Raw genomic sequence first — 20,507 nt, 5'->3', positions numbered from 1 at the left:
AGATGAAACTGTAATTACTGGTGTTGCACAAACAGATTTTAAATAAAAACAACTTTCGGGTATTTCGGGTATTTCAGCTATTGAGAGTGTGTTCCTCCTCATTTAGACCTGCTCAGAATATTGTGATGAAGTCTTTATCACTTTTTATTTTTTGAATGGTGTATTTTTGTGTATCTTGACATCATTGCAAATGAGGGAATGCTTAATGATTTTCAAGGCTTAAACAGATAAATGAAATGAAATTTAGGAAACAAATGCAAGTTTCAACAGTGTGAGGCAGTTACAGCGGCACAATGTCTAATAGAAACAAGAAGCAGTGTGAAGCTGCTGATTCAGTGTCATGCTGTGAATAACAGCATGTAGCGAAACAAAAGATGCATAAAAAAGGACAAGAACATGGGGAAAAAACAGAGAAAAAGCAGATAATGGTCATCAGGAGAGGTTCCTTTTAGTGGAGGAGGATGATGTAAGAAGAGGGAGAACAGGAATAATGGAAACAAAGGGACAGGGCAGATGAGAAGATTAAAGAAGAGAGGTAGGTCAAAGATGAGAGAAGACAAAGAAAGATCTGCAACACGGAAGAAGGAGGGGGAAAAAGTCAACACAAGCAAAAATAAGCCAAAAAATAAGTTGTCCACCAATTTTTGGCAATATATTGTATTTAGATGTTGGGTTATGCACACATTCCTGTTTCTAATGGTGTTAGGGTTAGGCTATGCTGGAATCATCAAAAAGTAAAGAAAGTTTACACACAAAAGACGAGCTGCACATTAGTCACCTAACTTAAGAGTAGAAATGAACCACTGATGTGTGGATTGACACTGATTTTTGCTTTTATGTGGCTGATTTTTCTTCTTTTTTTTTTTTTCCCTCCCCTTCTGTCTCCCAGGTCCAGTCGTCCAGCGCCAAAATGGGCCGTCCTCAGACGAAAGTGAGGCACAGAGGAGGTATGATTTCCCTGATCTGCTCTGCTATATACAAGACCATAGACAAAGCAGTCTGCACAGAAAATCAAATAGCGCACTCTTAATATAAGAATCCCAAGCACGTGGAACAAGGCATTTTCTTTGTATGTTTTGCAAGGTTTTTTTTTTTTTTTGGTTTTTTTTGGTTTTTTCACACTAGGGTAGGTGAACCCACTTCTGGTAAACAGGTGGATCAATACTCATTTGGTGCTCTGGTGTATATTTACAGTGGAAGATTGACTCCAAATAAACTATAATGCACAGTGTTCACATGCCGTCTAGTGCAAGGATGTGGCTGATTTATAGTTGAGGAAAAAGCTATACCAGGCTTTGGCTATAACCACATTACTTGCCAGATGAGGCCGGAAATACAAAATGAAGCATCGTGATCATCTTTGCTGCTAATTTCTTCTCCTCCCTCTAGTTCAGTAGCATTATAATCCCCAGAAACCTCTTTATAACTTCATTTTAGGACATTGCAACCTTCAATGTTCTGGTCTGTTTACCACTGATGGTAGTGTTACACACAGAGAGACAGTCAGTTCACACAGTCGGCTTGATTTGTGAAGACGCGCTGATTAAAAGCTGCAGATTTTACGAGCAGTGACATCCTTGCGATTCGTAGGATGATGGAGCAACATCAGATGCAGGCGCACAAGGAGAGGGAGCGACGGACGTCAGGATCAGGTGAGGCTTAAACAAACACGCCCACACCCAGCTATATAAACACACACACTCTGTCCAACACTCTTACTCTTACACACACACACACACACACGCTGCTCTGGTGACTATAATGAAGTGAAGGCTGCGTAGCGAAGACTCCTAGCTGCACAAACATTTCAGACGAAACGCTCAACAAAAAAAACCTTGCAGCACATTTAAGCTGTCGGTAAACAAACTTGCCGGGGAGCAAATGGATATTTGCTCGGCTTTGTCTGTTTTGTTTTTTTTTAATGAGGGAAGTTATCAGTGTTGGTTCAGACAAAGCACACTTTACTTTGCCAAAGCAAACAGGTGATTTTATCATTAATAAATACCAGAGATTCCAAACCCTGATCTAGCAGGTAAATAGGCTTCCCCAGTGTTGTTTGTGTTAGTGTATCCCGCTTTAGTTTCAACCACTGCTCCCCAGTCTGTGTGCCCTTATGCTTTTTTATCCATGCACACGTATAAATGTTCAAGTCTGTCCCTCAAATGTACATACAGACTTAAACATCCTCCTTTGTCCCCTCTGTCAGTGGCGATATTAGTACCCCCCAACCCCCCACCCCCCGTCCCTGCAACATGCTCTACTGCCATCTCTTTCTTCCAGCTACTGTTGGGGGGAAATGCCATATGCTTTCTGACCATGGCTCAGTCATGTTGCATTCTGCTGCTTGTTCTTTTTATGATATTTTGATTCTTTCTTATTTGCTACTGGCTTCTGTTTTTTGAATTGCTCCTGATTTTCTCATCTTTACTTGCTTGGTTGCTCAGTTGGTTGCTTTTCATTCTTCTCACGTTTTTCTCTTTTCTGTTTTCCTTTGTTTGTTGCCCTCCTTCGTCCTCCTCTTCGTCTGCATCTCCTCCTCCTCCTCTCTCTCTCCTCTCTGTCTGTCTCTGTCTTTCTCTCTCTGCCCGTCACAGTCGTTTCCACTCTCCAATATAAAGTCTCCACCCCTCCCACCCACCCAGACACTCCTCCTGAGTACAGACAGTACAGAGCTAGCACACTGCCACCCTCCTACGTCCGCGTGGCCTCCTCCTCTCCTCCCTCCTCCGCCTCCTCTTCTCCCTCTCAGGAGAAAGAGGCAGGGGCGGCTAGGGACAAGGCCCAGCTCTCCTCCCAGCTCTCCACCTCGCTCGCCTCAGCCTTTTCCCCAGTCCAGGCAGGAGTGACCACCCAGGGCCGACAGGTCCGTCAGATCCCCCTGTCTCCTCCCACAGCAGCCCGCCACCTACACCTTCAGCAACAGCAGCATCAACAAGACATCATGCTCCCCCCTAAACACGGCACCTGGTCCGCCTCTCATATGCAGCAAATGTACGCCCAGTTGCCCCCCTCTTCATCCCCACCAGTCATGATGGCCATGCCTGTGAAGCAGGGTTTGCCCCCACAGCCCGTCCTCCCGGTGGCCCACCCCCTCCCGCCCCTGAGCACTAGGATGAAGCCCCCACCTCTTGACCCGAGCACCGTGACAGGCCCTCATCAGTACCCCCAGCACCAGCCCCACCCTCACTCCAACGGCCATCCAGACGACTCCTACTCTCCTCATTCTCAGCATCTGCCACTCACCCCTCAGCTCTGCGAGGCCGTCCCCCTGCCTCCTCTGATAGGTCACACAGCCCCAGGCCCCGCCCCCATCCACCAGCCCCAATACCCATCCACCTTCCACCCTCAGCAGCATCAGCAACAACAGCAGCAGGTGTACCACCAGCAGGCCCAGCCCCTCACCACCACTACCTCCTCCACCTCCTCGCCCCCCTCTTACACTACAATGTCTGATGGGGGCTCACCCAAGAAGACCCCCTCCCCCGTCCCCCAGCAGGCCCCCATGGCCAACAGCAGTAAGTATTAGGAGGAGAGAGGAGGAGGTAGTCTCTCAGCAGAGGGATGTTACATGTGTATAGTGTGTGTGTATGTGTGTGTGAATGTGTGTATGTGTGTCGGATTGGTCATGTGCATTCACTCTAAGGAATGTACCGCACCCATATTGTTGCAATAGAAGAAGAAAAAGACACAAGACACTACTGTTTTCACTTATGTTGCTGGATTATATCTCTCCTCAGGAGTGTAAGGGTGTGCACACACTCTGCTTGATCCGCCCCGCCCTGTTGCTCCTATAGGGTGAGACAGCTGTTATCATTGTTATGAGTTTTATGGCATCATGTGATTCCCAGCATAGCAGCTCTAAACACCTCTAGTCCGATGAAAGGTCTAATCCAGGCCAGAATAAACGCAGACACCTGTGTGGGTGCGCAGAGGCTGTAAATCAAATGACAACAGTGAAGAACTCCTTCATCTTTTTATACAGAGTTCTCAAGGTTTTTCACTTGTCATAGTGGGAAAGCACAGGTTCCTGACAAGGCCAACGATGGCTCAGCTCTGTTCAGGCGTCACAGTAAAGCTAGGGCTGCACGATAACAGAAAAAACTGACAGTGCAATATTTTTTTCATATTACGATATGAATAAGATACAACATCATCCTTTCTATAGCAGAAGTAATTCCATACAACTTATGCTTACCTTTTACAACCAAGTCTTCCTTTTCTGTGTTTTTCTCCTGTTCCTCGCTCATTTTCAGGTTGCGATCGACGACGAGCAGGGCCTGCTTTAGGTGTTTGACAAACTGATCAAGAATGATTGTGATTGATGGTTGGCTGTGCATGCAGAGCCTGCATGTCACTCACAAGCAACAAACTCTGTGTATCCAAGAACCCTTAAATTTGAGTAGATTATGTTGTATCAGACAAAGAAAATGAGAATGTGCAAGTTTTCCTTTTGTATCAAGCAGCAAAAAAGTTGTAGCATCACATGTTTGAGCTAACAAGCCTTACTTGACATTGCACATCCTGCAATGTAACTATGTGCATGCTCACATTGCAATGACAGTATATTATAGTATATACATTGTGTAGCCCTACAGTAACCCATGACGGTGTGACAGTACACAATACCATGACCCTGAAACTGAATATTATTTACACCTGTGATGTTTCTACTGTGACATGTCAAAATGGCCTCCCATCCTAAACATACAAGCAATGCAACCAAGGAATTTTTATGACCAAGTGAAGAAATATTCTTGCTGCTAAGTCATTCAGTTAGCTGAAGTTATTCCAGCTCAACAGGTGCTTCATTTGTGAAAACAGCAGACTGAAGACAAAAAACTCCAGGGACAAGCAAAGAGCGATGAAGGCTGAGGTGCGGCCGAAGATAACAGAGACTTATAAACCTGAGCAAGAAATAAACTGCAAAGGATTTTCAATTAAATATCAGTTGTGATGATTTTCCTCAGCTTAATGCTAATTTGTCCAAAATACTTAAATCCTCCAAGATTTTAATTATGTAAAAAGGTTTCTGTTCCTACAGTGTTCATTTGAAATGGGTGTAAATAATCTAAAAGTAAATATCTTAAAGTCAGCACTTTCATCGCAGTTTCATTTCAAATCCAAAGTGCTGTAATATAGAGCCAGCACAACAAACAATCTGAGTACACATCTTTTATGGTGTGTTTTCTGATTGAGTTCCATACAGCCTTAGTTTTCTATTTATTAATTATGCTCTGGAAGCCATCCTGCAAAGACATTGGTCATATTCTACATTTTGTTGCCTTTATTTTATCATTAAAGTAAAAATAGTGTCACAAACAAGCTATGTTACAAACTTAGACACAGTGAAAAGGATTACATGCTGAAGCGGTGTTGCTTTAAGCTGTCTTGGATTATTTTGAGTTTCCCCATATAAACTTGGCAGCCAGTAAAGTATGAAATCTAAAAACCATAACACTTTAAACGCTTTACTAATCAACCCGTGTCTTTCTCCCGAGGAGTACCTCTAATGTGCAAATCGTTTGCAGTTGCTTCACTAGCGCTGCCCCGTGGCCAGCTGCCTGACACTCAGCAGTTGTTAGCTGTTTGTTACATAGTGAGGGGGTGCAGCATACCATTCCTGAGATGGTGCTCAACCAATCTTCCAAAGGCGAGTAAAGATCAATAAAGACATACAGCCATTAACTGGTCTCTAATTCTGCCCCTCCCAGGCCCCCCTGTCTCTGCAGGTCACCCAGCTATGCTTTCTGTGGCACCTCCTCCAGCTGCAGCTCCACCACCCATGGCGGGCCCTCCTGCCCCACCACCACCACCGGGTCCACCACCCCCAATGGCAGTGCCCCCACCCATGCCCCCTCCACTGCCCACTGGTGGAGGGCTTCCTGGGGTCCAGCACCAACCCTCAGGACTGGCTGCAGCATTGGCTGGAGCCAAACTACGTAAAGTACATAGGGTGAGCCTCCCTGGTTGAACCTCAGGAGGTGTAGATCCAGTCCTTCTGGTTTTAGTTTATCAGTATTTAACTCCTGAAGCCATGTTATTTGTGTTTTTCATGGACAAAGGGAGACAAAAAGTGCTCTCAGTCCAGAGAGCCACAGAGCCATGAACTGAAACTCATTTTATAATGTGTTCCTCAGGATGAGAGCAGTCCGCCCGGGTCCGGTGGCAAAAGTGACTCCAACCGATCTAGTGGTGGCAGTGGTGGTGGTGGGGAGGGACTGATGCAGGAGATGAATGCCTTACTAGCTCGCAGGTTAACAGCTAAACACACACGACACACGACACACACTTCACCTTTCCCTTAATCATGCAAACAAAAAAACAACAAAAAAAACCCTGTTCTCTCAGCCACTCTGTCACTTATTAAACCAACAATTTCATTTGGTCTTCCTGGTTCTGTTTGCCTTGCAGTAAATGTTTATCTCAAAAGAGAAATAAGCTGTTGTGCTGGTATTTTATCCTGGTACATGTTACTGAATTATCTTTTTGTTTCTCACTGTTTTGTTCACATGCTCATTCCACCCTCTCACAGACGGAAAGCTTCAGAGAAACCTGATGAAGTAAGTTCTGTGCCTCAAAGCAATAGTTTGACAGTTTGTGGATACGTTCGTTTCATTTATTGTCAAGAGCTGGATGAAAAGATTGATACCATTCCCATGTTTGTCTGTAAAATGTGAGGCTGGAGCCATGAGACGGTTAGCTTAGCTTCGCATATAGCCTGGAAGTTGCAGGGAAATGACAAGCTAACAACAAGTTGTGGTTTTATGCAGAGGTTTATGTATCAGACTTTTTCTTGGTTACCAGAGGAAATAATTATCTCCGAATTTTGAGATAATTATCTTATTAATTCAGAAACACAGAGCAGAAGTGAATACATTACACTTCCGTACAGAAGTGGTCCAACGCATGACTGCTGCCATTTATACATTTTTTTTTTTTGTAGTAATTAAACAAATTAAACAAATTCCCCCTATTTCCAGTTGTTATGCCAAGCTAGCTGGTTTGGTGGTGGCTGTAAATTGAATGTACAGACATGAGAGTGGTATCAATGTTCTTGTCTAACTCTTGGCAAGAAAACAAATAAGAGTATTTTCAAAAATGTTGAACTTTTCCTTTGAGGTGCCATTTGAAATCTAACCTGTTTGGGAAACTTACAGCAAAGCAGGTTTACAGTTGTGCGATCATCTTTTTTCTCTTTTGCACAGGATGACTCCAGTGGTCGGGGGCCAGGTCAGCAGAACTCAACAGGTAAAGACTAGTCTTCTCCCCTGTATCATACTCCTAATGCATTATAAAACTTAAGATATCTCCTGCTCTGCATTAGAGCCCACTGCTTGAGTCGTTTCATTTAAGGTCATTTATTCTTTCTTCCTCTCTAGATGCTGTGAAGAAGCCATGGGAGCGATCCAACTCTGCAGAAAAGTCCTCACTGGTGTCCAGGTCTGCAGATAAGAGGAGGAGTAAAGAGAGAGTGACCTGAATATGAAACAGATGTGAAACCTCTGGCATTAACAATGGGGATTTCAGGATACATTTCAGAATAAATCTCATCCTTTGCACTACAGACACTAGGAAATGTAACAGAAAAGAAATATTGATATAAGAAGAAGAGTCAAAACTTTGATTAATTTTAACAACAGTGCACCACCCTTCAATATGCTGTCTTATACTCTACAAATTAACATCCTCTTTGTGTTGCAGAGTGAGACCCATCGGCAGCACTAGTGAATCAGACACAGAGTTTGACAGGATGAAACAGGTCAGTATAGTTTTAAAACATTTTTATTTTTAACATTTTATGGGTTTTGTGCTGTGTAGACTTAATGATTTTTAAACTCACAAGCACATCTTGTCCTGCAGGAAATTTTGGATGAAGTTGTACGTGAGTTGCATAAGGTGAAGGACGAAATCATTAATGGTAAGCAGTGCAGTTTTTATAAAGTTCATTGCAGTAGCCTGTAGCACACAGCATGTTTGATCTTTAATCTTTTCCACACACTAGTTTTTACAACTCACCCTCAATAAAATCTTTATACTCTCTGCAACACTAAAAAAGTTAGCAGAGACCTTTGATATTACAAACTAAATGCCTGGTCCAGTGTGAGTGCAAAGCCTTTTTGCTGCAGAAAGCCTCCTTTTCTTTAAATGCTGCCTTCTCTTCTTGCAGCCATCAGACAAGAAATCGGCAGAATCAGTACATCCTAATCTCATCTGAGCAACAGTAGGAGGAGAGCGAGAGGAGGAGCCGGAGGAGGATGGACATGCAGATGCACAGACACGAGGACCAAGGAATGTTCTCTCAATGTTTCTGTGATGATGCAAGTTGCAGAGATGTTGTGCCAACATTTAAGTCTGCTGGACAGCGAAAAATGGAAGTTTAAAAAAAAAAAAAAAACAAAGATGAGAGAGAAGGGATTAATGAGAAAGAAGGGCAGAAGAAATGGATGGATAAAGAAGGATTTAAAGGACTGCTGAACTAAACAGAGGATGAAAAATAAACTAAAAGATGAACTGAGGGATGGACGAACATTCGTACTGAGTTTGGTGTTGTGGTCCTCTCTGTGCACCTATAGACTCAGTCAGCCCAGTGTTGCAACTCTTTGTTCTCTGTTCAGTCCAAGTCATAAGAAGAAAATATTTTTGTTTTCTAAGTTTTTACTGTTTTATTATTTAAAAACTGTGGTGATAATGATGATGCTGTTGATGACAATGAGTATTTTATTGATATTATAGAAGGAGAAAGGAATCTTGCACACCATTTATGTCAGCCTTTTATATTTTCTATCATTATTTCTGGTTTAGTTTATCCCTAACTATTTGACAATAACAAGCACAATATGGGCGAAATGGTGCTGCAGACTCACCTGCCCACAACTGGCATATTTAGAAAAAACTGAATTTTTATGATCTTGTTCATACTGGTGTTGTGTGTCTAACCTTGTCTCTCCAGAGATGATGGAAAACATGTTGAACTATGTTTGAACTACAATTAGCCACTTAAATTACCTCTTTCCTCCACAGTCAAAGCATAACGCATTACAAATGAGCAAAAAACATTTTTTGGCATATAATCAAATAACACACTCTTGCTCTGCAAACTCCAATGTGACCGAGGTACACTTTTCTGTCTACCTGTTCAAATGTGTGAGATCATTGAAACTTGGGGATCATTCACAAAACAGGCCGATAACTGTAAATGTGCCACCTGGTTTTCCTAGATAAAAAAAAAATGTAGTACTATCTATTAGTCATCCTATGCTTTGTGAACCTACCAAGTATGCATGAAACCCCCATCTCTATGAATTAGTTTTTCATTTGGTTTGGAAAAAAATAAATAATAAAAAAAAAAATTTAAAAAAATACAAACGGTGGTACATTTATTATAGTGGTTTGTTTCCATGAATATTCCCCTGTCCATATACAAGATGTTGAACTTGATAATGGTAGCAATGTGGAAAAAAATTAAGGGGGTTGCTCTGGCAATATGCAAAATATACCTAGATAAGAATGTGCAGAAAGTGAATGGTAGGCCTGTGTGATGGTAGATAAACGTGTCTTTGCAGGAAGGGTTTGGTTGAATATCGGATGTTGCATTCTATCCACTCTGTCCGCTCTCAACTACGTTCTGATTTAAAAGCTGGAAGTAAATTCATTCAAACAAAAAACAAGACGTGTCAAACATCTACGTAATATTCTGCTGTGTGTGTGTGTGTGTGTGTGTGTGTGTTTTGTGTGTGTTTTGTGTTGTGGTGTTTAAATGAACAGAACATACATTAATGATGTTAGATAAAAGAAATGGTCACATCTCGTTCGAAAAACATATCAACCACAAACTTGTATTCTTTATAATGGTATCTTCTAAAGATCTTTTACTATCATTTAAATAGAAACAACAAAGCTCATGGTTGTCAATCATAACACAAAAATTAAGTTGTACTTACAGTGGGTGGACAAAATAACAGAAACACCTTACAATACAGTAGCCCTGCACTAAATCAGTGAAGCATGTTATGTTTCTACTCATAAGTCAGAAGTGTTGATTTGCTGTAGTTTATATTATTAAGGGACTTTCACTGAGTAAAGGTCAGGGTCTACTTGTGACCTCCAGTTTTTTTCTCATGCTGTTTTCTTGTGTTTGGACGTTGTTAATTCAGAGGGTTTTTTCCCCTCACCTCATTACATATAATTTTATATTTTGTACTGGATGCATAATCAATTCAGGCAGCATGAAAAAAAAAACATTTGGTACTTGGCTTAATAAGTTTCACTTGTTTGCTTGTCAGGAGTTGCTGCCAATGTTGCTGGTGGCAATCTCTAAACTCAAGATGATACCAGGCAAATGCAGGAGAAATGCATGATCAAAGAGGGAAAGTAGAACACAAGAAGAGCTTCAGCAGACTTTTTGTTATACTTCATGAACATTGCAAACTACAGCCTGAAAAAAATACCATCAAGTCCATTCAACAGCCCTGACACTTACAAAAAAACACTAAACATTTAAACCTCGTCAGTTTTCTAAAAGAACTCCTTTTTGCTTTGTACATTGTTTCTGTTATTTTTGTCTATTCCCTGTAGATATAATCAAACTTAACAACAGGATGGACCTGTGAACAAGCAGAATGGGGCGTCACTGAGGAAAAGGCTCTTCTTACTGAAAGGTAAGTTTCAATGCTCATTTTCCACCTCAGCACTGCTCTGTGCGATGGATTACCCAATTGTATTGGGTAATCCAAGAGGCATCGTGTGCCTTGATTTTCACATTTGAAAAACTTGAAGAGGCCTGACGTCATGGATACAGGCAGGAAAGAAATCAAGCGGAGGTATCGACAGCTTTGTAAAACCTCATGAGAATGCATGTGACCTATACTATACTATACTACTATCATCACTTGGTTTCTCAGTGTCTTCTGGGTGCAAGAAAATATTGTCATCACTGTCAAAACTGAGGGCCATTTGTTTATAGCAGGAAGGGAAGCATGAATAAATAATGGGGTAAGGAAACCATCCATACATGCTGTACATGCTGAATTTCCATGACCTGTATGTATGCACATTCACTTTCCAGATGGTAACTCAAATACAGGACTAATTTAAGATGAAAATGTCAAACATGTTAGAAAGTGTACATACAGTGACAACCGCTTTCTATACGGAAAAACAAATCATTTAAACTGGAGAATATTTTATAGTGGTTCATAGATTTTTAACAACTGAAATTCACATTCCTGTTTAATGGTAAGTATAATCAGTCCCAGATCTATTCTTGCTTGCTTAGCTTGTATTCCCGTTTGATTCTGGCGTAGGGACCGATGCTGTCATCGAATACAAAGTCCCATAATACCCGGGTCCAGGAAGTGTGTTGAGGCAGGGAATCGTAGTACTCTGCTGCAATTTGCTTGACCTGTCAACAACAAACATTTAAAAAATAAAAATTACTGAGAATGAAAGCTTATAAAAAAATAAGAATGCAAATCAGAAATACAGTTAATCTAAATTGCATATGTATAGCATCAGAAGCACCTCCATACAGACAAAGGTCTTGTTCAACATGACACCCTATTTCACTAGGGCAATCAGATACAGACACAAAGGCTAACAAAAGCAGACTGCTTCACTTAACAGAAGCAAAACAACACATTGCACTGTATCTACTCACAAATCCCCCTCCTTTTGATCAAAAGAGCAGTAGATACTAGTTTAAACATTCTATTTCTATTTATCTCTATATTAAGTTTCATTTAAAAATATCTCACTTGATAGATTTTTCAAACCAAAGAGGGCAATATTCCCTCTGTTAGGAACAAACTTGCTCATAAACTAAAGAATTTCCAGACAAACTGGATTAGTTTCATTAGTCATTGCCAGCTGTGTCATAAGGCAGGTATCTCACTTTGAATCTATACATGCTCTAGTGGTGCTAGAGAGGCAGCAGTTAATCAGTGACAACACCTGTCTTTCATCTGATAGATATTTGCAGTTGACAGGAAAAAATGTGACATGTGGCATTTGCTAATACAGTTTTGTTTAGATTCTGAAAGACAGGAGAGGCCTGTCTTATCTGAGCAGAGGAGATGTGAGTGTTGTAAATGTCCTCATTCTCTACCACTCGCCTAAAAATAGCCTCAGCAAAAATGACTCAAATCCAGAGATTACCTGTTGGAAATGTAGTCATGGTTTATCACAGTGACACAGTCTCACCTGAGGTAGTTTACTGCCAGGTATGCTAGGGAAGTCATGGTGCTCCATGTGGTACCCGACATTGAAGGTGATCAAGTTCAGTGGTCCATAGTAAGAATATGTCTCGTGTCCCTTCAGGAACATGTAATGCTCAGCTATGAAATGTCCAGAGATAGGATGCAGTCCCATACACAGGATAGATCCTGCTATGAGGTAAACAATGGGCTTCAGGCCCCATAGGTAGTAGATGATTAAATCTGCTGTGAGCTGAACTACTGCGTTCTGGATCTCCAGCTGACACACCGGTTTAGGATTGACCAGCAAAGGGCGCAGGGCGTAGAAAAACGGCTGGAGGAAGAGCCACAGGACTTTCCTGGCCGGGGTGCAGAAGAACCATCCCTCAAAGTCTGTAGGGATGTCAACATCCAGCTGGTCGCCCCCCAGATATCGATGGTGGTCGATGTGATACTTCTTGAAAGAGGCGGAGTAGGGCAGCCCAATGGGAAGGTTGGCCCACATGGCAAACCAACGGTTCCACTTTGCCAGCTTGTTGCCAAAGGCCACGTTGTGAGAGATGTCGTGGATAGCCAGAGTCAGGGAGTGGTTGATGCAGCCTCCGAAGGCGTAAGCCCAGAAGAAGATCCACTTCCAGGAGAGGTCGCGAACCAGGTAGCATGCCAGGAGCTGGGTTAGGACCATGCCTGACACCACCCACTTCAGCTGGGGGTCTGGACCCATCAGAGACTTGATCTCCGGATATTTGGCTGAGGAAAGAGGCAGAAAGAAAGAGGAATGAAAAGGGACATGGCCATGGTTTAGGAGATTGTAGAAAAGGAAGAGTCAGAGCAATTAAGTATTAAAGGTTCCGGGGAAAAAAAGGCAGAGCGTTAAAAACCAGAAGATAGTAAAGAGAAGCAGATGAAAAAAGGAAGTAGTGGGTGGAAATGGTAAATAAGGAGAGAGAAAAGGAACTGATTAATGTCATTTTTAGATGATTAAGTAGGATGTAAAGAAAAAAAAATCTCTATCATGAATCGAGCAGAGAAGGTTGTTTGCCAGGACTAATTCACTGTCATGAACTCACAGCATGACATGCCACTGTGTCATGCTGTGGCCCAAAGAACACAATCTAGCGTGCTGTAAGGTCCCAGCCCTTCTCCTGGGAAGAGCCTGCTGACAAAAGTCATCTTTAATTGGAAGAGGTGTTGTTTTGCTGAGGGACATGAAACTCTGGGAGAAACAGAGGAGTGGTTCAAAAACATTCACTGCTACATAATGAGCTAGGTTTGGTTCCTAAAACCTTTAAACCACGATCTTCCCATTAGGACATACAGGCTGTGATTTGTTACCCTGACCACACCTTGTAGCTAACTACTCTACATCCATCCAAAATTCAGGATGAGTGTTTCAGGAGCATATCCCATCATGCATTGGAGGAAAGATACCCATCCACCATTGGGTGAGGCACATGCAAATATGCCTTGCCTCTTTGTGTAATGCCCCTATGCAAACTGGGCTCACCTAAAGTTTAAAGACACCAGAGCCTGGATTCAGTGACAGTGAGGTAGCTTTCCCCTTTACCGACCACACCCTCTTTATTCAGTTAAAGTTTAGCTAAGAGGAATTCGCTACTGCTCCCCCAAGGTCACTCATTTTAAAACAATTATCTTTCAATATGCTGTTCCAACATCATTTTCACTAAATGTTTTTTTTTAATCTGCAGTATTACTTGAACCAATCATGAGGATCGCCAACAATCTGTCAGTTCCTCTTGCTATTTGTAGCCATGTTTATAGAGTATACTTCTCAGGCGCTGGTGTTGGAGCCCACCCACAGGGCATAAAGTTAAATCAATAACCAGATATCATAAAAGACAGTGTTTAAACTGCTTAAAGCCACAGCAACAAGCTGTACAGCCATCTCTGGATTTCAGCTTCAACTCGTCACAGAAACAACAAGTCATTTCGTTTACTGTAGCTATAAGGTTTCAGCCTCAGGTTTCAACTAAAAATGATCTGAGATTCAGCGGCACGCTATGAATCAAATTGACAAATCATGCATTGTTCAGAGCTAATTTTCCCTAGAACTGCTAAAAATGATCCATCACCCTGCATATTTAAATCACAATAACTCACAGGATGATGTAACCTCTGACATTCATATCCCTCTGCCTCTCCCCTTGGGGCAGGGCAGAGGATAATTAAAACAAAATGCTTTAATAATTCAAGGCCCAGTGGTGACAAACAACCCATCACCTTCTTGAGGCTTCTTTCACACCAGAGCAACCATGCGACTGCTGGACTAAGCCAAGATCAAATATACATCAACAGGTTTAGAGAATGTTAAGTTTTCAATTGAAAGACAAATCATGTAATCAAAGATGACTGTTGTTGATAAAGTAGAAAAACAAGGCCTATCAATCTATAATCTATAATCATAGATTAAATTCACCGTTTAGGTAAATGTTCTCTTTTATTAATTAACTAATGATGGCAGATGCGGTTTAAGGTGGTTTAGTGAATAAGGGTTATTCTCTTAGGGATCCTCCCAGATCCCCTAACAAAGCCTCTCTTCACACTTCACGCATAGCATTGTATCTGTGTTTGTAATGAGCCAGGACTGTGTCTTGTTACCTAGCAAGCCCAGAGGCATTGTCAACTGCACCTGCTATCAATACAGGTCAGAGAAAAAGATGACAGAGGGAGATTGGTTTGCACAGACAGAACAGGTTAATGTCTTCTGTGACTTTCTTTGAGCACAATTACACAATCTTCAGGTTAAGATCAAGATTGAGACCGAAACAACGCTTTCTTTTCATTGGTATCTGAGTGTACACACTTTAACATCTTGGCATTTGCTCTGATAGGAGAGGGAAGTCTCCCATGAATGACAAAGTTTGTCACCTGTCTATTGCTGGAATCTACACTCCCTCTTTCTAAGAACAATTGACTTTTGCTTACAAAACGTCATGAAAATAATGTAGATAATGCAGCACCATTTGATGGAGTTTATACTTGACTTTTATCTTTGACGTCCATGTTTAAAAAAATGCTAATGAAATCACATCTTTAATTTCTTAACCTTTAAAAGCTTTCATTTCACAATATTTCTACTTGTATTAAAAGTACAGTGTGTAACTTCCATTTATATGCAAGTAAATTATTCCACAAAGTGTTTTCTTAAGGGGGGGGGGGGGGGGGGGTTGAGTTTCTACACTTGCCCTGCATCCATTGTGGACATGGTTTGTTAAGCAACAGCTAGTAAACAGGTTAAACCGGCTACCATTTATAGTCACTAAAACACACGCTTTAACTTATTCCACAGACTACGGAGACACGTAACTCAGTGTAGACACAGCTTTTTTTGTTTTCTATCATTTCTTACCTAATATTTCTTTTCTTCTTGAAGTGTGCGGCTGATCATTGTAGACCCATTCAAAGTCGCCTCTTCCACCTGTCTTCCCCATGGCTCTCCTCTCTGTGTATTAGGCGACTTGCTCTGTGGCGTTATGTGTGGCATCAAAGCTCCACAGTATCGGGGCACACCCACTCGCACAGGTTGCAGGGTGAAGGTGTAAGGTGTGACCACAAGCCCCACCCACCCCCCCGAGCAGAGGGCGGGACGAAGCCGGTTATGCATGTGTTCAGTGTAATCTCCTACATACTGCTCCAACAACTGCATTATGACATTTTTTTTTTTTTTTTTTTTTTACGAGAAACGACTGCAATGACGCAACTGTATTTACAAGGATACTGTGAATTCTAAATGGTATTGTGAAAGGAACATTAAAAAAAAAAAAAAAGAAAATACAATCCAGACAACATGTTCTGTAATTTGTTTATTGACAGGACCAGCTTTTTGTAAGGTTCTTTATTACCGTCCAATACTAATTTTTTTCACTATGGAAATCATCATCCATAGTGGAATTATCCTGAGTGACACCATAGCAGATCTATAATGTGGTGGTCGTGGCTGGACCAGTGATGTTCCAGCCACGACCACCATACATCCAAATTGTAAAACTTGGTTTATATTCACAAATTTTTGGTTAAGTAAGGCCAGGCAAGGAGCGTGGTGATTTTAATCTGGTTGCTAGGATTGATTAGTTTATATACACGTGTTTGATAAACAAGTAATTTTATTTTTCAATCAAAAATTCAAAGTAGTTACTGGTTCCAGTTTTTTTTTTTAATTTCAATTTCTCTCTCTCTCGTCTCTGGGAAATTATTTTTGCAAGATTTCCCAATACTTTCTGAAACTCTATTTTCCTATTAAATATGGGCTTCCGATTCAAAATTAAAACTTCTCATAAGATACAACTTTAATTTGCAATTAAGATAGTCATGGTACCAATAAAGACGCTGAAATGCTGGTGAAAGACTCAGGTAGGCTACACTGGTCATTCAGATCCTGACAGACATTATTCTGAAGTATTAGTACACATTATGATTTAAATGAGATTTTTTTTCTTTTTTCCCATAAACAATTAACAACACATACATTTATGTGTTTATTTCATTTTCCTAATAATGTTTGAAATCCATATTTTAACAGGACTTTTTTTTTTGGCCCAAATCACGCGAGACTTCATAACTAGAGCATTGTGGCGACGAGAGTACACCAGGGTAGAGTTGTTGTCGGAGAGGGAGGAGGAAGGCACAGGGCAGGCAGAAGGAAAAGCTAGAGTGGGGAAAAAATAGCACATTAAGTAGGAGGAAATACGAAATTTAGCATGGCATCGGGGGACACCCTGTACATAGAAACGGACGGGTCAGAAATGCCAGCCGAAATAGTGGAGCTGCACGAAATCGAAGTAGAGACTATCGAGACAACAGTTGTTGGAGACGACGGTGAGCACCAGCCTATGATCGCCTTACAGCCTCTTGACACGGATGATCCGAACTCGATTCACCCGCACCAGGAGGTGATTTTGGTGCAAACAAGAGAGGAGGTGGTGGGCGAGGACGACTCCGAGCTGCACACGGATGACGGCTTCGAGGACCAGATCCTCATCCCGGTGCCCGCCGTGGAGGAGGACTATATCGAACAGACTCTGGTTACTGTCGCCGGGAAAAGCTCGTCGACAGGCCGGATGAAGAAGGCTGGAAGCGGAAAGAAAGCCGGCAAAAAGAGCTACCTGAGCGGGGGAGAAATGGGCCGAAAATGGGAACAGAAGCAGGTCCAGATAAAGACTTTGGAGGGGGAGTTTTCAGTCACTATGTGGGCATCGGGTAAGTTCAGAGTCCGGAGTGAATTCCTGCAAGCTGGCCGCTCGCTTTGTTCGCAGCGTGTGTGCCGTGTGACGGGGCCGAGCTGGGGCCTTGTCCTCCGCTAAAGTGGGAACTATTTCCCAACTCTGAGCCACTTAAACCCCATTTGAATGTTTTTGTTTTTATGGGAAGCCATGTTTTATGTGTCGATGGGCGCCGCCATATTTCCCCGGTCTAGAAAGTATGGCGGCCCGAAAAAATGGCGTTTATTTGGCCGACGAAGATGGCGGCGAGAGTGGGAGCGAGTGCAGCTGGCTCCGCTAGGCCGCTGTGGCGCAGTTCAGTTCATCTGTAACGGTGGAGGTGGTGCCTTCAGGAACCCCTCATACATTACACTTCTTAGGATTAAAACGCACCACATGAGTTGTTGCGGTTTAATAAGAGCAGGAAGCACAAGCAAACAGCGAAAGTAGCAGTTCCACTCACTGCTAGTGCTGGGGTATCAGCTGTAGAAAACATAGTTTTATTTAGATGAGGTGTAATAATTTTTTCCCCAGTGGTTTTATAAAACATTGTATGGTTTAAAATTCGATCAATTCATTAAAAAAGTAATATCAACTTCTACATTTTCTTATTATTGTTAGTTTGGGATATTTGTAACTTATATTTGTGAATTTTGAAAATTGAGCATATTTGTAAACATGGCAGTGTGATTTTTCATGTATCATTTCAGGCTGATGAACAAGGTGTAAATTAATAATTCACAGGGAGATTTGTCAAAAAAAAGACCTGACAAAATATTAAACGCTTTTTACTCTCAGTATTTTAAAGTTGTGAATTATACTCTAGTTTCCCCATTATTAATGTTACAAGCATCATAACACACTTGGTGGTTATGTCTACACCATATTTTTATTACTACCTAATGCAGCGGGTGTACCGCAGGTTTATAGGGATACTGTGCCAGGAACTACTGGGTGAGGTTTGATAAAGCTTTAGCTGTAAAGGGCTTTAATCCGTTCTTTCCACATGTTCTGTTACTGATCTGTCCCTCTTATTCAGATGACAAGAAGGACATAGACCACGAGGAGCAAATCACAGGAGAAAACTCACCTCCAGATTATTCAGAGTATATGACAGGGAAGAAGCTTCCTCCAGGAGGCATTCCAGGAATCGACTTGTCAGACCCCAAACAGCTGGCAGAGTTCGCAAGGTAAGTGATAATATTGATAATGATGTTGACCCGAGCTATGTGATGGCAAGCCATATTCAGTGGGCCATAATAGAATAAGGGTTTTCATACAGTTTGCTTTACCTATAGCCAGCAATAAGAGTATTATTAAAAACCGTGCTGTAAAAGTAGTGAATTTCATATGATTAAACCAACACATGCTGCAACATTGCAAACTCGGCTTTCCTCATGTAAAATGCAGTATTGAATATAATATGAAATCAAATGACTTTGTGGTTTGGCGCATTACATGTACGGGTTTTTACTAAGTGATTTTTAAAGTAAAAGAATGTTAACATTTGTCTGATTCAGGACTGTGGACATATCTGTCTTCAGGGATGTGACTAGTTTTATTTCTTTTGCAGAATGAAGCCAAGAAAAGTAAAAGAAGATGATGCACCCAGGACGATAGCCTGTCCACACAAAGTGAGTGCAGTGTTGTTTATCACACCTCTGAAGTGTAGGTAGATGAAGGCAGCTTACTCAGTATGCATTTACTAACTTCCTGAGAACATGTGGGTATTCATGTCATCGCTATAAGGAACATTTCAGCCTCCTACACTCACTTCATTCAGTTGTTGACACTACACTGTCAAGTGAACATGTCCAGAACGATTCCCTTAATCTTGTTTGTCTCCTCAGGGGTGTACCAAGATGTTCAGGGACAACTCAGCAATGAGGAAGCACTTGCATACCCATGGGCCTCGTGTGCACGTCTGTGCAGAGTGTGGTAAAGCCTTCGTGGAGAGTTCAAAACTGAAGAGGCATCAACTCGTACACACAGGAGAGAAACCTTTCCAGGTGAGTTTCTTCACTTTTTGTGTGTCAGTTCATTCCTTCTTAAGCTCTCTATATATAGTACAGTTATGCAAACCTTTCTGTTGCCATCTCAAATACCTGCCATTGAAAAATGATATCAGTTTATCTGAGACACACAGCAGCATTAACCCAGTCTCTCTCATCTTCAGTGCACATTTGAGGGATGTGGCAAGCGGTTCTCTCTGGACTTTAACTTGCGCACACATGTGCGTATTCACACTGGAGACCGCCCATATGTCTGCCCCTTTGACGGCTGCAACAAAAAATTTGCCCAGTCAACCAACCTGAAGTCTCACATCCTCACACACGCCAAAGCCAAAAACAACCAGTGAATCATCCCTGAACCAGGCTAACAACCACAACAGCAACGTGAGCATACACCGGAGGATTTGACCTGTATCTCGACTCCTTGACCGACAAACTAATGTCCTGTGGCCTGCTTTGTTGTGAGATAAGAAGTCCCCTTTGTATCGTCTCTAGATAAAGATTTAAACAGAGAAATTACCTTTTCTCAAACTTTTTGATATACATCTGGTGGGTTTGAACAATGAACTCGTGAGAACCCCACCTCCCTCAGGCCTCCTACCCAACTTTAGCGCTACCTGGATGGAACAATTTATGGTTTCTTCTTGTGAAGATGTTAATTCATGGATCTGCACCTAAAAAACTTATTTATACCTTGACACAGCCAGTTAGAAAGTTTTTGCAATGTAAGTCAAATTTGCATCAATCCTCAGCAATGACACCTTTTCAATTTTGTACTTCTCCCCGAGTGTGCATATTGTACACTGTTTGACATAAGCTCTGTGGTAATGTATGTAGTAAGATTGTCCCTGTAGCTCTTCTTGAAGAGGTTTCACAGTTTGTTTTACCTCCCCCTTTCCCTTTCATGTGAGTGTGTTTCACGGGCGGATCGGGTAGTCTTTGCATAATTTCATTTTGTACAACACAATATCAGAATCGTGTAGATAATAGCCATGTAATTTTCAATAGTGATCACTGATTAAAAATGTTTTTTCCCCTTGCACTACCACAAAAACTGTCATTTGTCCTGTCACAATCATAACTCA

General features: G+C 41.7%; 3 protein-coding genes across 8 annotated transcripts in view; 2 read left to right on the top strand and 1 right to left on the bottom strand.

The window, feature by feature from the left end:
- evla (Enah/Vasp-like a) overlaps positions 1 to 9,275 on the top strand; it is a 38,653-nt gene extending 29,378 nt beyond the window's left edge. For 2 of the 6 annotated variants that reach the window (XM_071499045.1, XM_071499047.1), the window contains 11 exons: positions 890 to 947; positions 1,591 to 1,652; positions 2,595 to 3,515; positions 5,712 to 5,953; positions 6,138 to 6,253; positions 6,533 to 6,560; positions 7,206 to 7,248; positions 7,380 to 7,440; positions 7,702 to 7,759; positions 7,861 to 7,918; positions 8,168 to 9,275. In XM_071499045.1, coding sequence (XP_071355146.1) covers positions 890 to 947; positions 1,591 to 1,652; positions 2,595 to 3,515; positions 5,712 to 5,953; positions 6,138 to 6,253; positions 6,533 to 6,560; positions 7,206 to 7,248; positions 7,380 to 7,440; positions 7,702 to 7,759; positions 7,861 to 7,918; positions 8,168 to 8,205 — 1,685 coding nt within the window. In that variant the 3' untranslated portion in view covers positions 8,206 to 9,275. The remainder of the gene's footprint in view (positions 1 to 889; positions 948 to 1,590; positions 1,653 to 2,594; positions 3,516 to 5,711; positions 5,954 to 6,137; positions 6,254 to 6,532; positions 6,561 to 7,205; positions 7,249 to 7,379; positions 7,441 to 7,701; positions 7,760 to 7,860; positions 7,919 to 8,167) is intronic. The other 4 variants (XM_071499046.1, XM_071499050.1, XM_071499049.1 and 1 more) reach the window with 2 other exon arrangements.
- Positions 9,276 to 9,824: 549 nt separating this feature from the next.
- Positions 9,825 to 15,721, bottom strand: degs2 (delta(4)-desaturase, sphingolipid 2). Its single transcript, XM_071499054.1, has 3 exons — positions 15,562 to 15,721; positions 12,199 to 12,941; positions 9,825 to 11,401 (listed from the first exon to the last, which is right to left on the bottom strand). Exons 1-3 carry the CDS (start codon positions 15,641 to 15,643, stop codon positions 11,258 to 11,260), a joined length of 969 nt encoding a protein of 322 aa, XP_071355155.1. The 5' UTR covers positions 15,644 to 15,721; the 3' UTR covers positions 9,825 to 11,257.
- Positions 15,722 to 16,795: 1,074 nt separating this feature from the next.
- On the top strand, positions 16,796 to 20,464 carry yy1a (YY1 transcription factor a). Its single transcript, XM_071499053.1, has 5 exons — positions 16,796 to 17,408; positions 18,450 to 18,600; positions 18,984 to 19,044; positions 19,261 to 19,419; positions 19,587 to 20,464. The coding sequence occupies exons 1-5, from the start codon at positions 16,910 to 16,912 to the stop codon at positions 19,767 to 19,769; spliced, it is 1,053 nt and encodes a 350-aa protein (XP_071355154.1). The 5' UTR covers positions 16,796 to 16,909; the 3' UTR covers positions 19,770 to 20,464.
- Positions 20,465 to 20,507: the final 43 nt, after the last annotated feature.

This window comes from Trachinotus anak, unplaced genomic scaffold (assembly GCF_046630095.1).
Source record: "Trachinotus anak isolate AG129_WGS33_773 ecotype Australia unplaced genomic scaffold, CSIRO_AGI_Tana_v1 ptg000015l, whole genome shotgun sequence".
NCBI classification, from domain to species: Eukaryota; Metazoa; Chordata; class Actinopteri; order Carangiformes; family Carangidae; genus Trachinotus; species Trachinotus anak.
This window is presented reverse-complemented; position numbering and strand designations above follow the sequence as displayed.

Excerpts from the sequence above, each read along its gene's own strand:
- degs2 (XM_071499054.1), bottom strand. The coding sequence starts at position 15,643 with ATGGGGAAGACAGGTGGAAGAGGCGACTTTGAATGGGTCTACAATGAT. Across the intron at positions 12,942-15,561 it reads AAGAAGAAAAGAAATATTAG|CCAAATATCCGGAGATCAAG; the intron begins GTAAGAAATGAT and ends CTCTTTCCTCAG. Across the intron at positions 11,402-12,198 it reads CTGGCAGTAAACTACCTCAG|GTCAAGCAAATTGCAGCAGA; the intron begins GTGAGACTGTGT and ends TGTTGTTGACAG.
- yy1a (XM_071499053.1), top strand. The coding sequence starts at position 16,910 with ATGGCATCGGGGGACACCCTGTACATAGAAACGGACGGGTCAGAAATG. Across the intron at positions 18,601-18,983 it reads CAGCTGGCAGAGTTCGCAAG|AATGAAGCCAAGAAAAGTAA; the intron begins GTAAGTGATAAT and ends TTTCTTTTGCAG. Across the intron at positions 19,420-19,586 it reads CAGGAGAGAAACCTTTCCAG|TGCACATTTGAGGGATGTGG; the intron begins GTGAGTTTCTTC and ends TCTCATCTTCAG.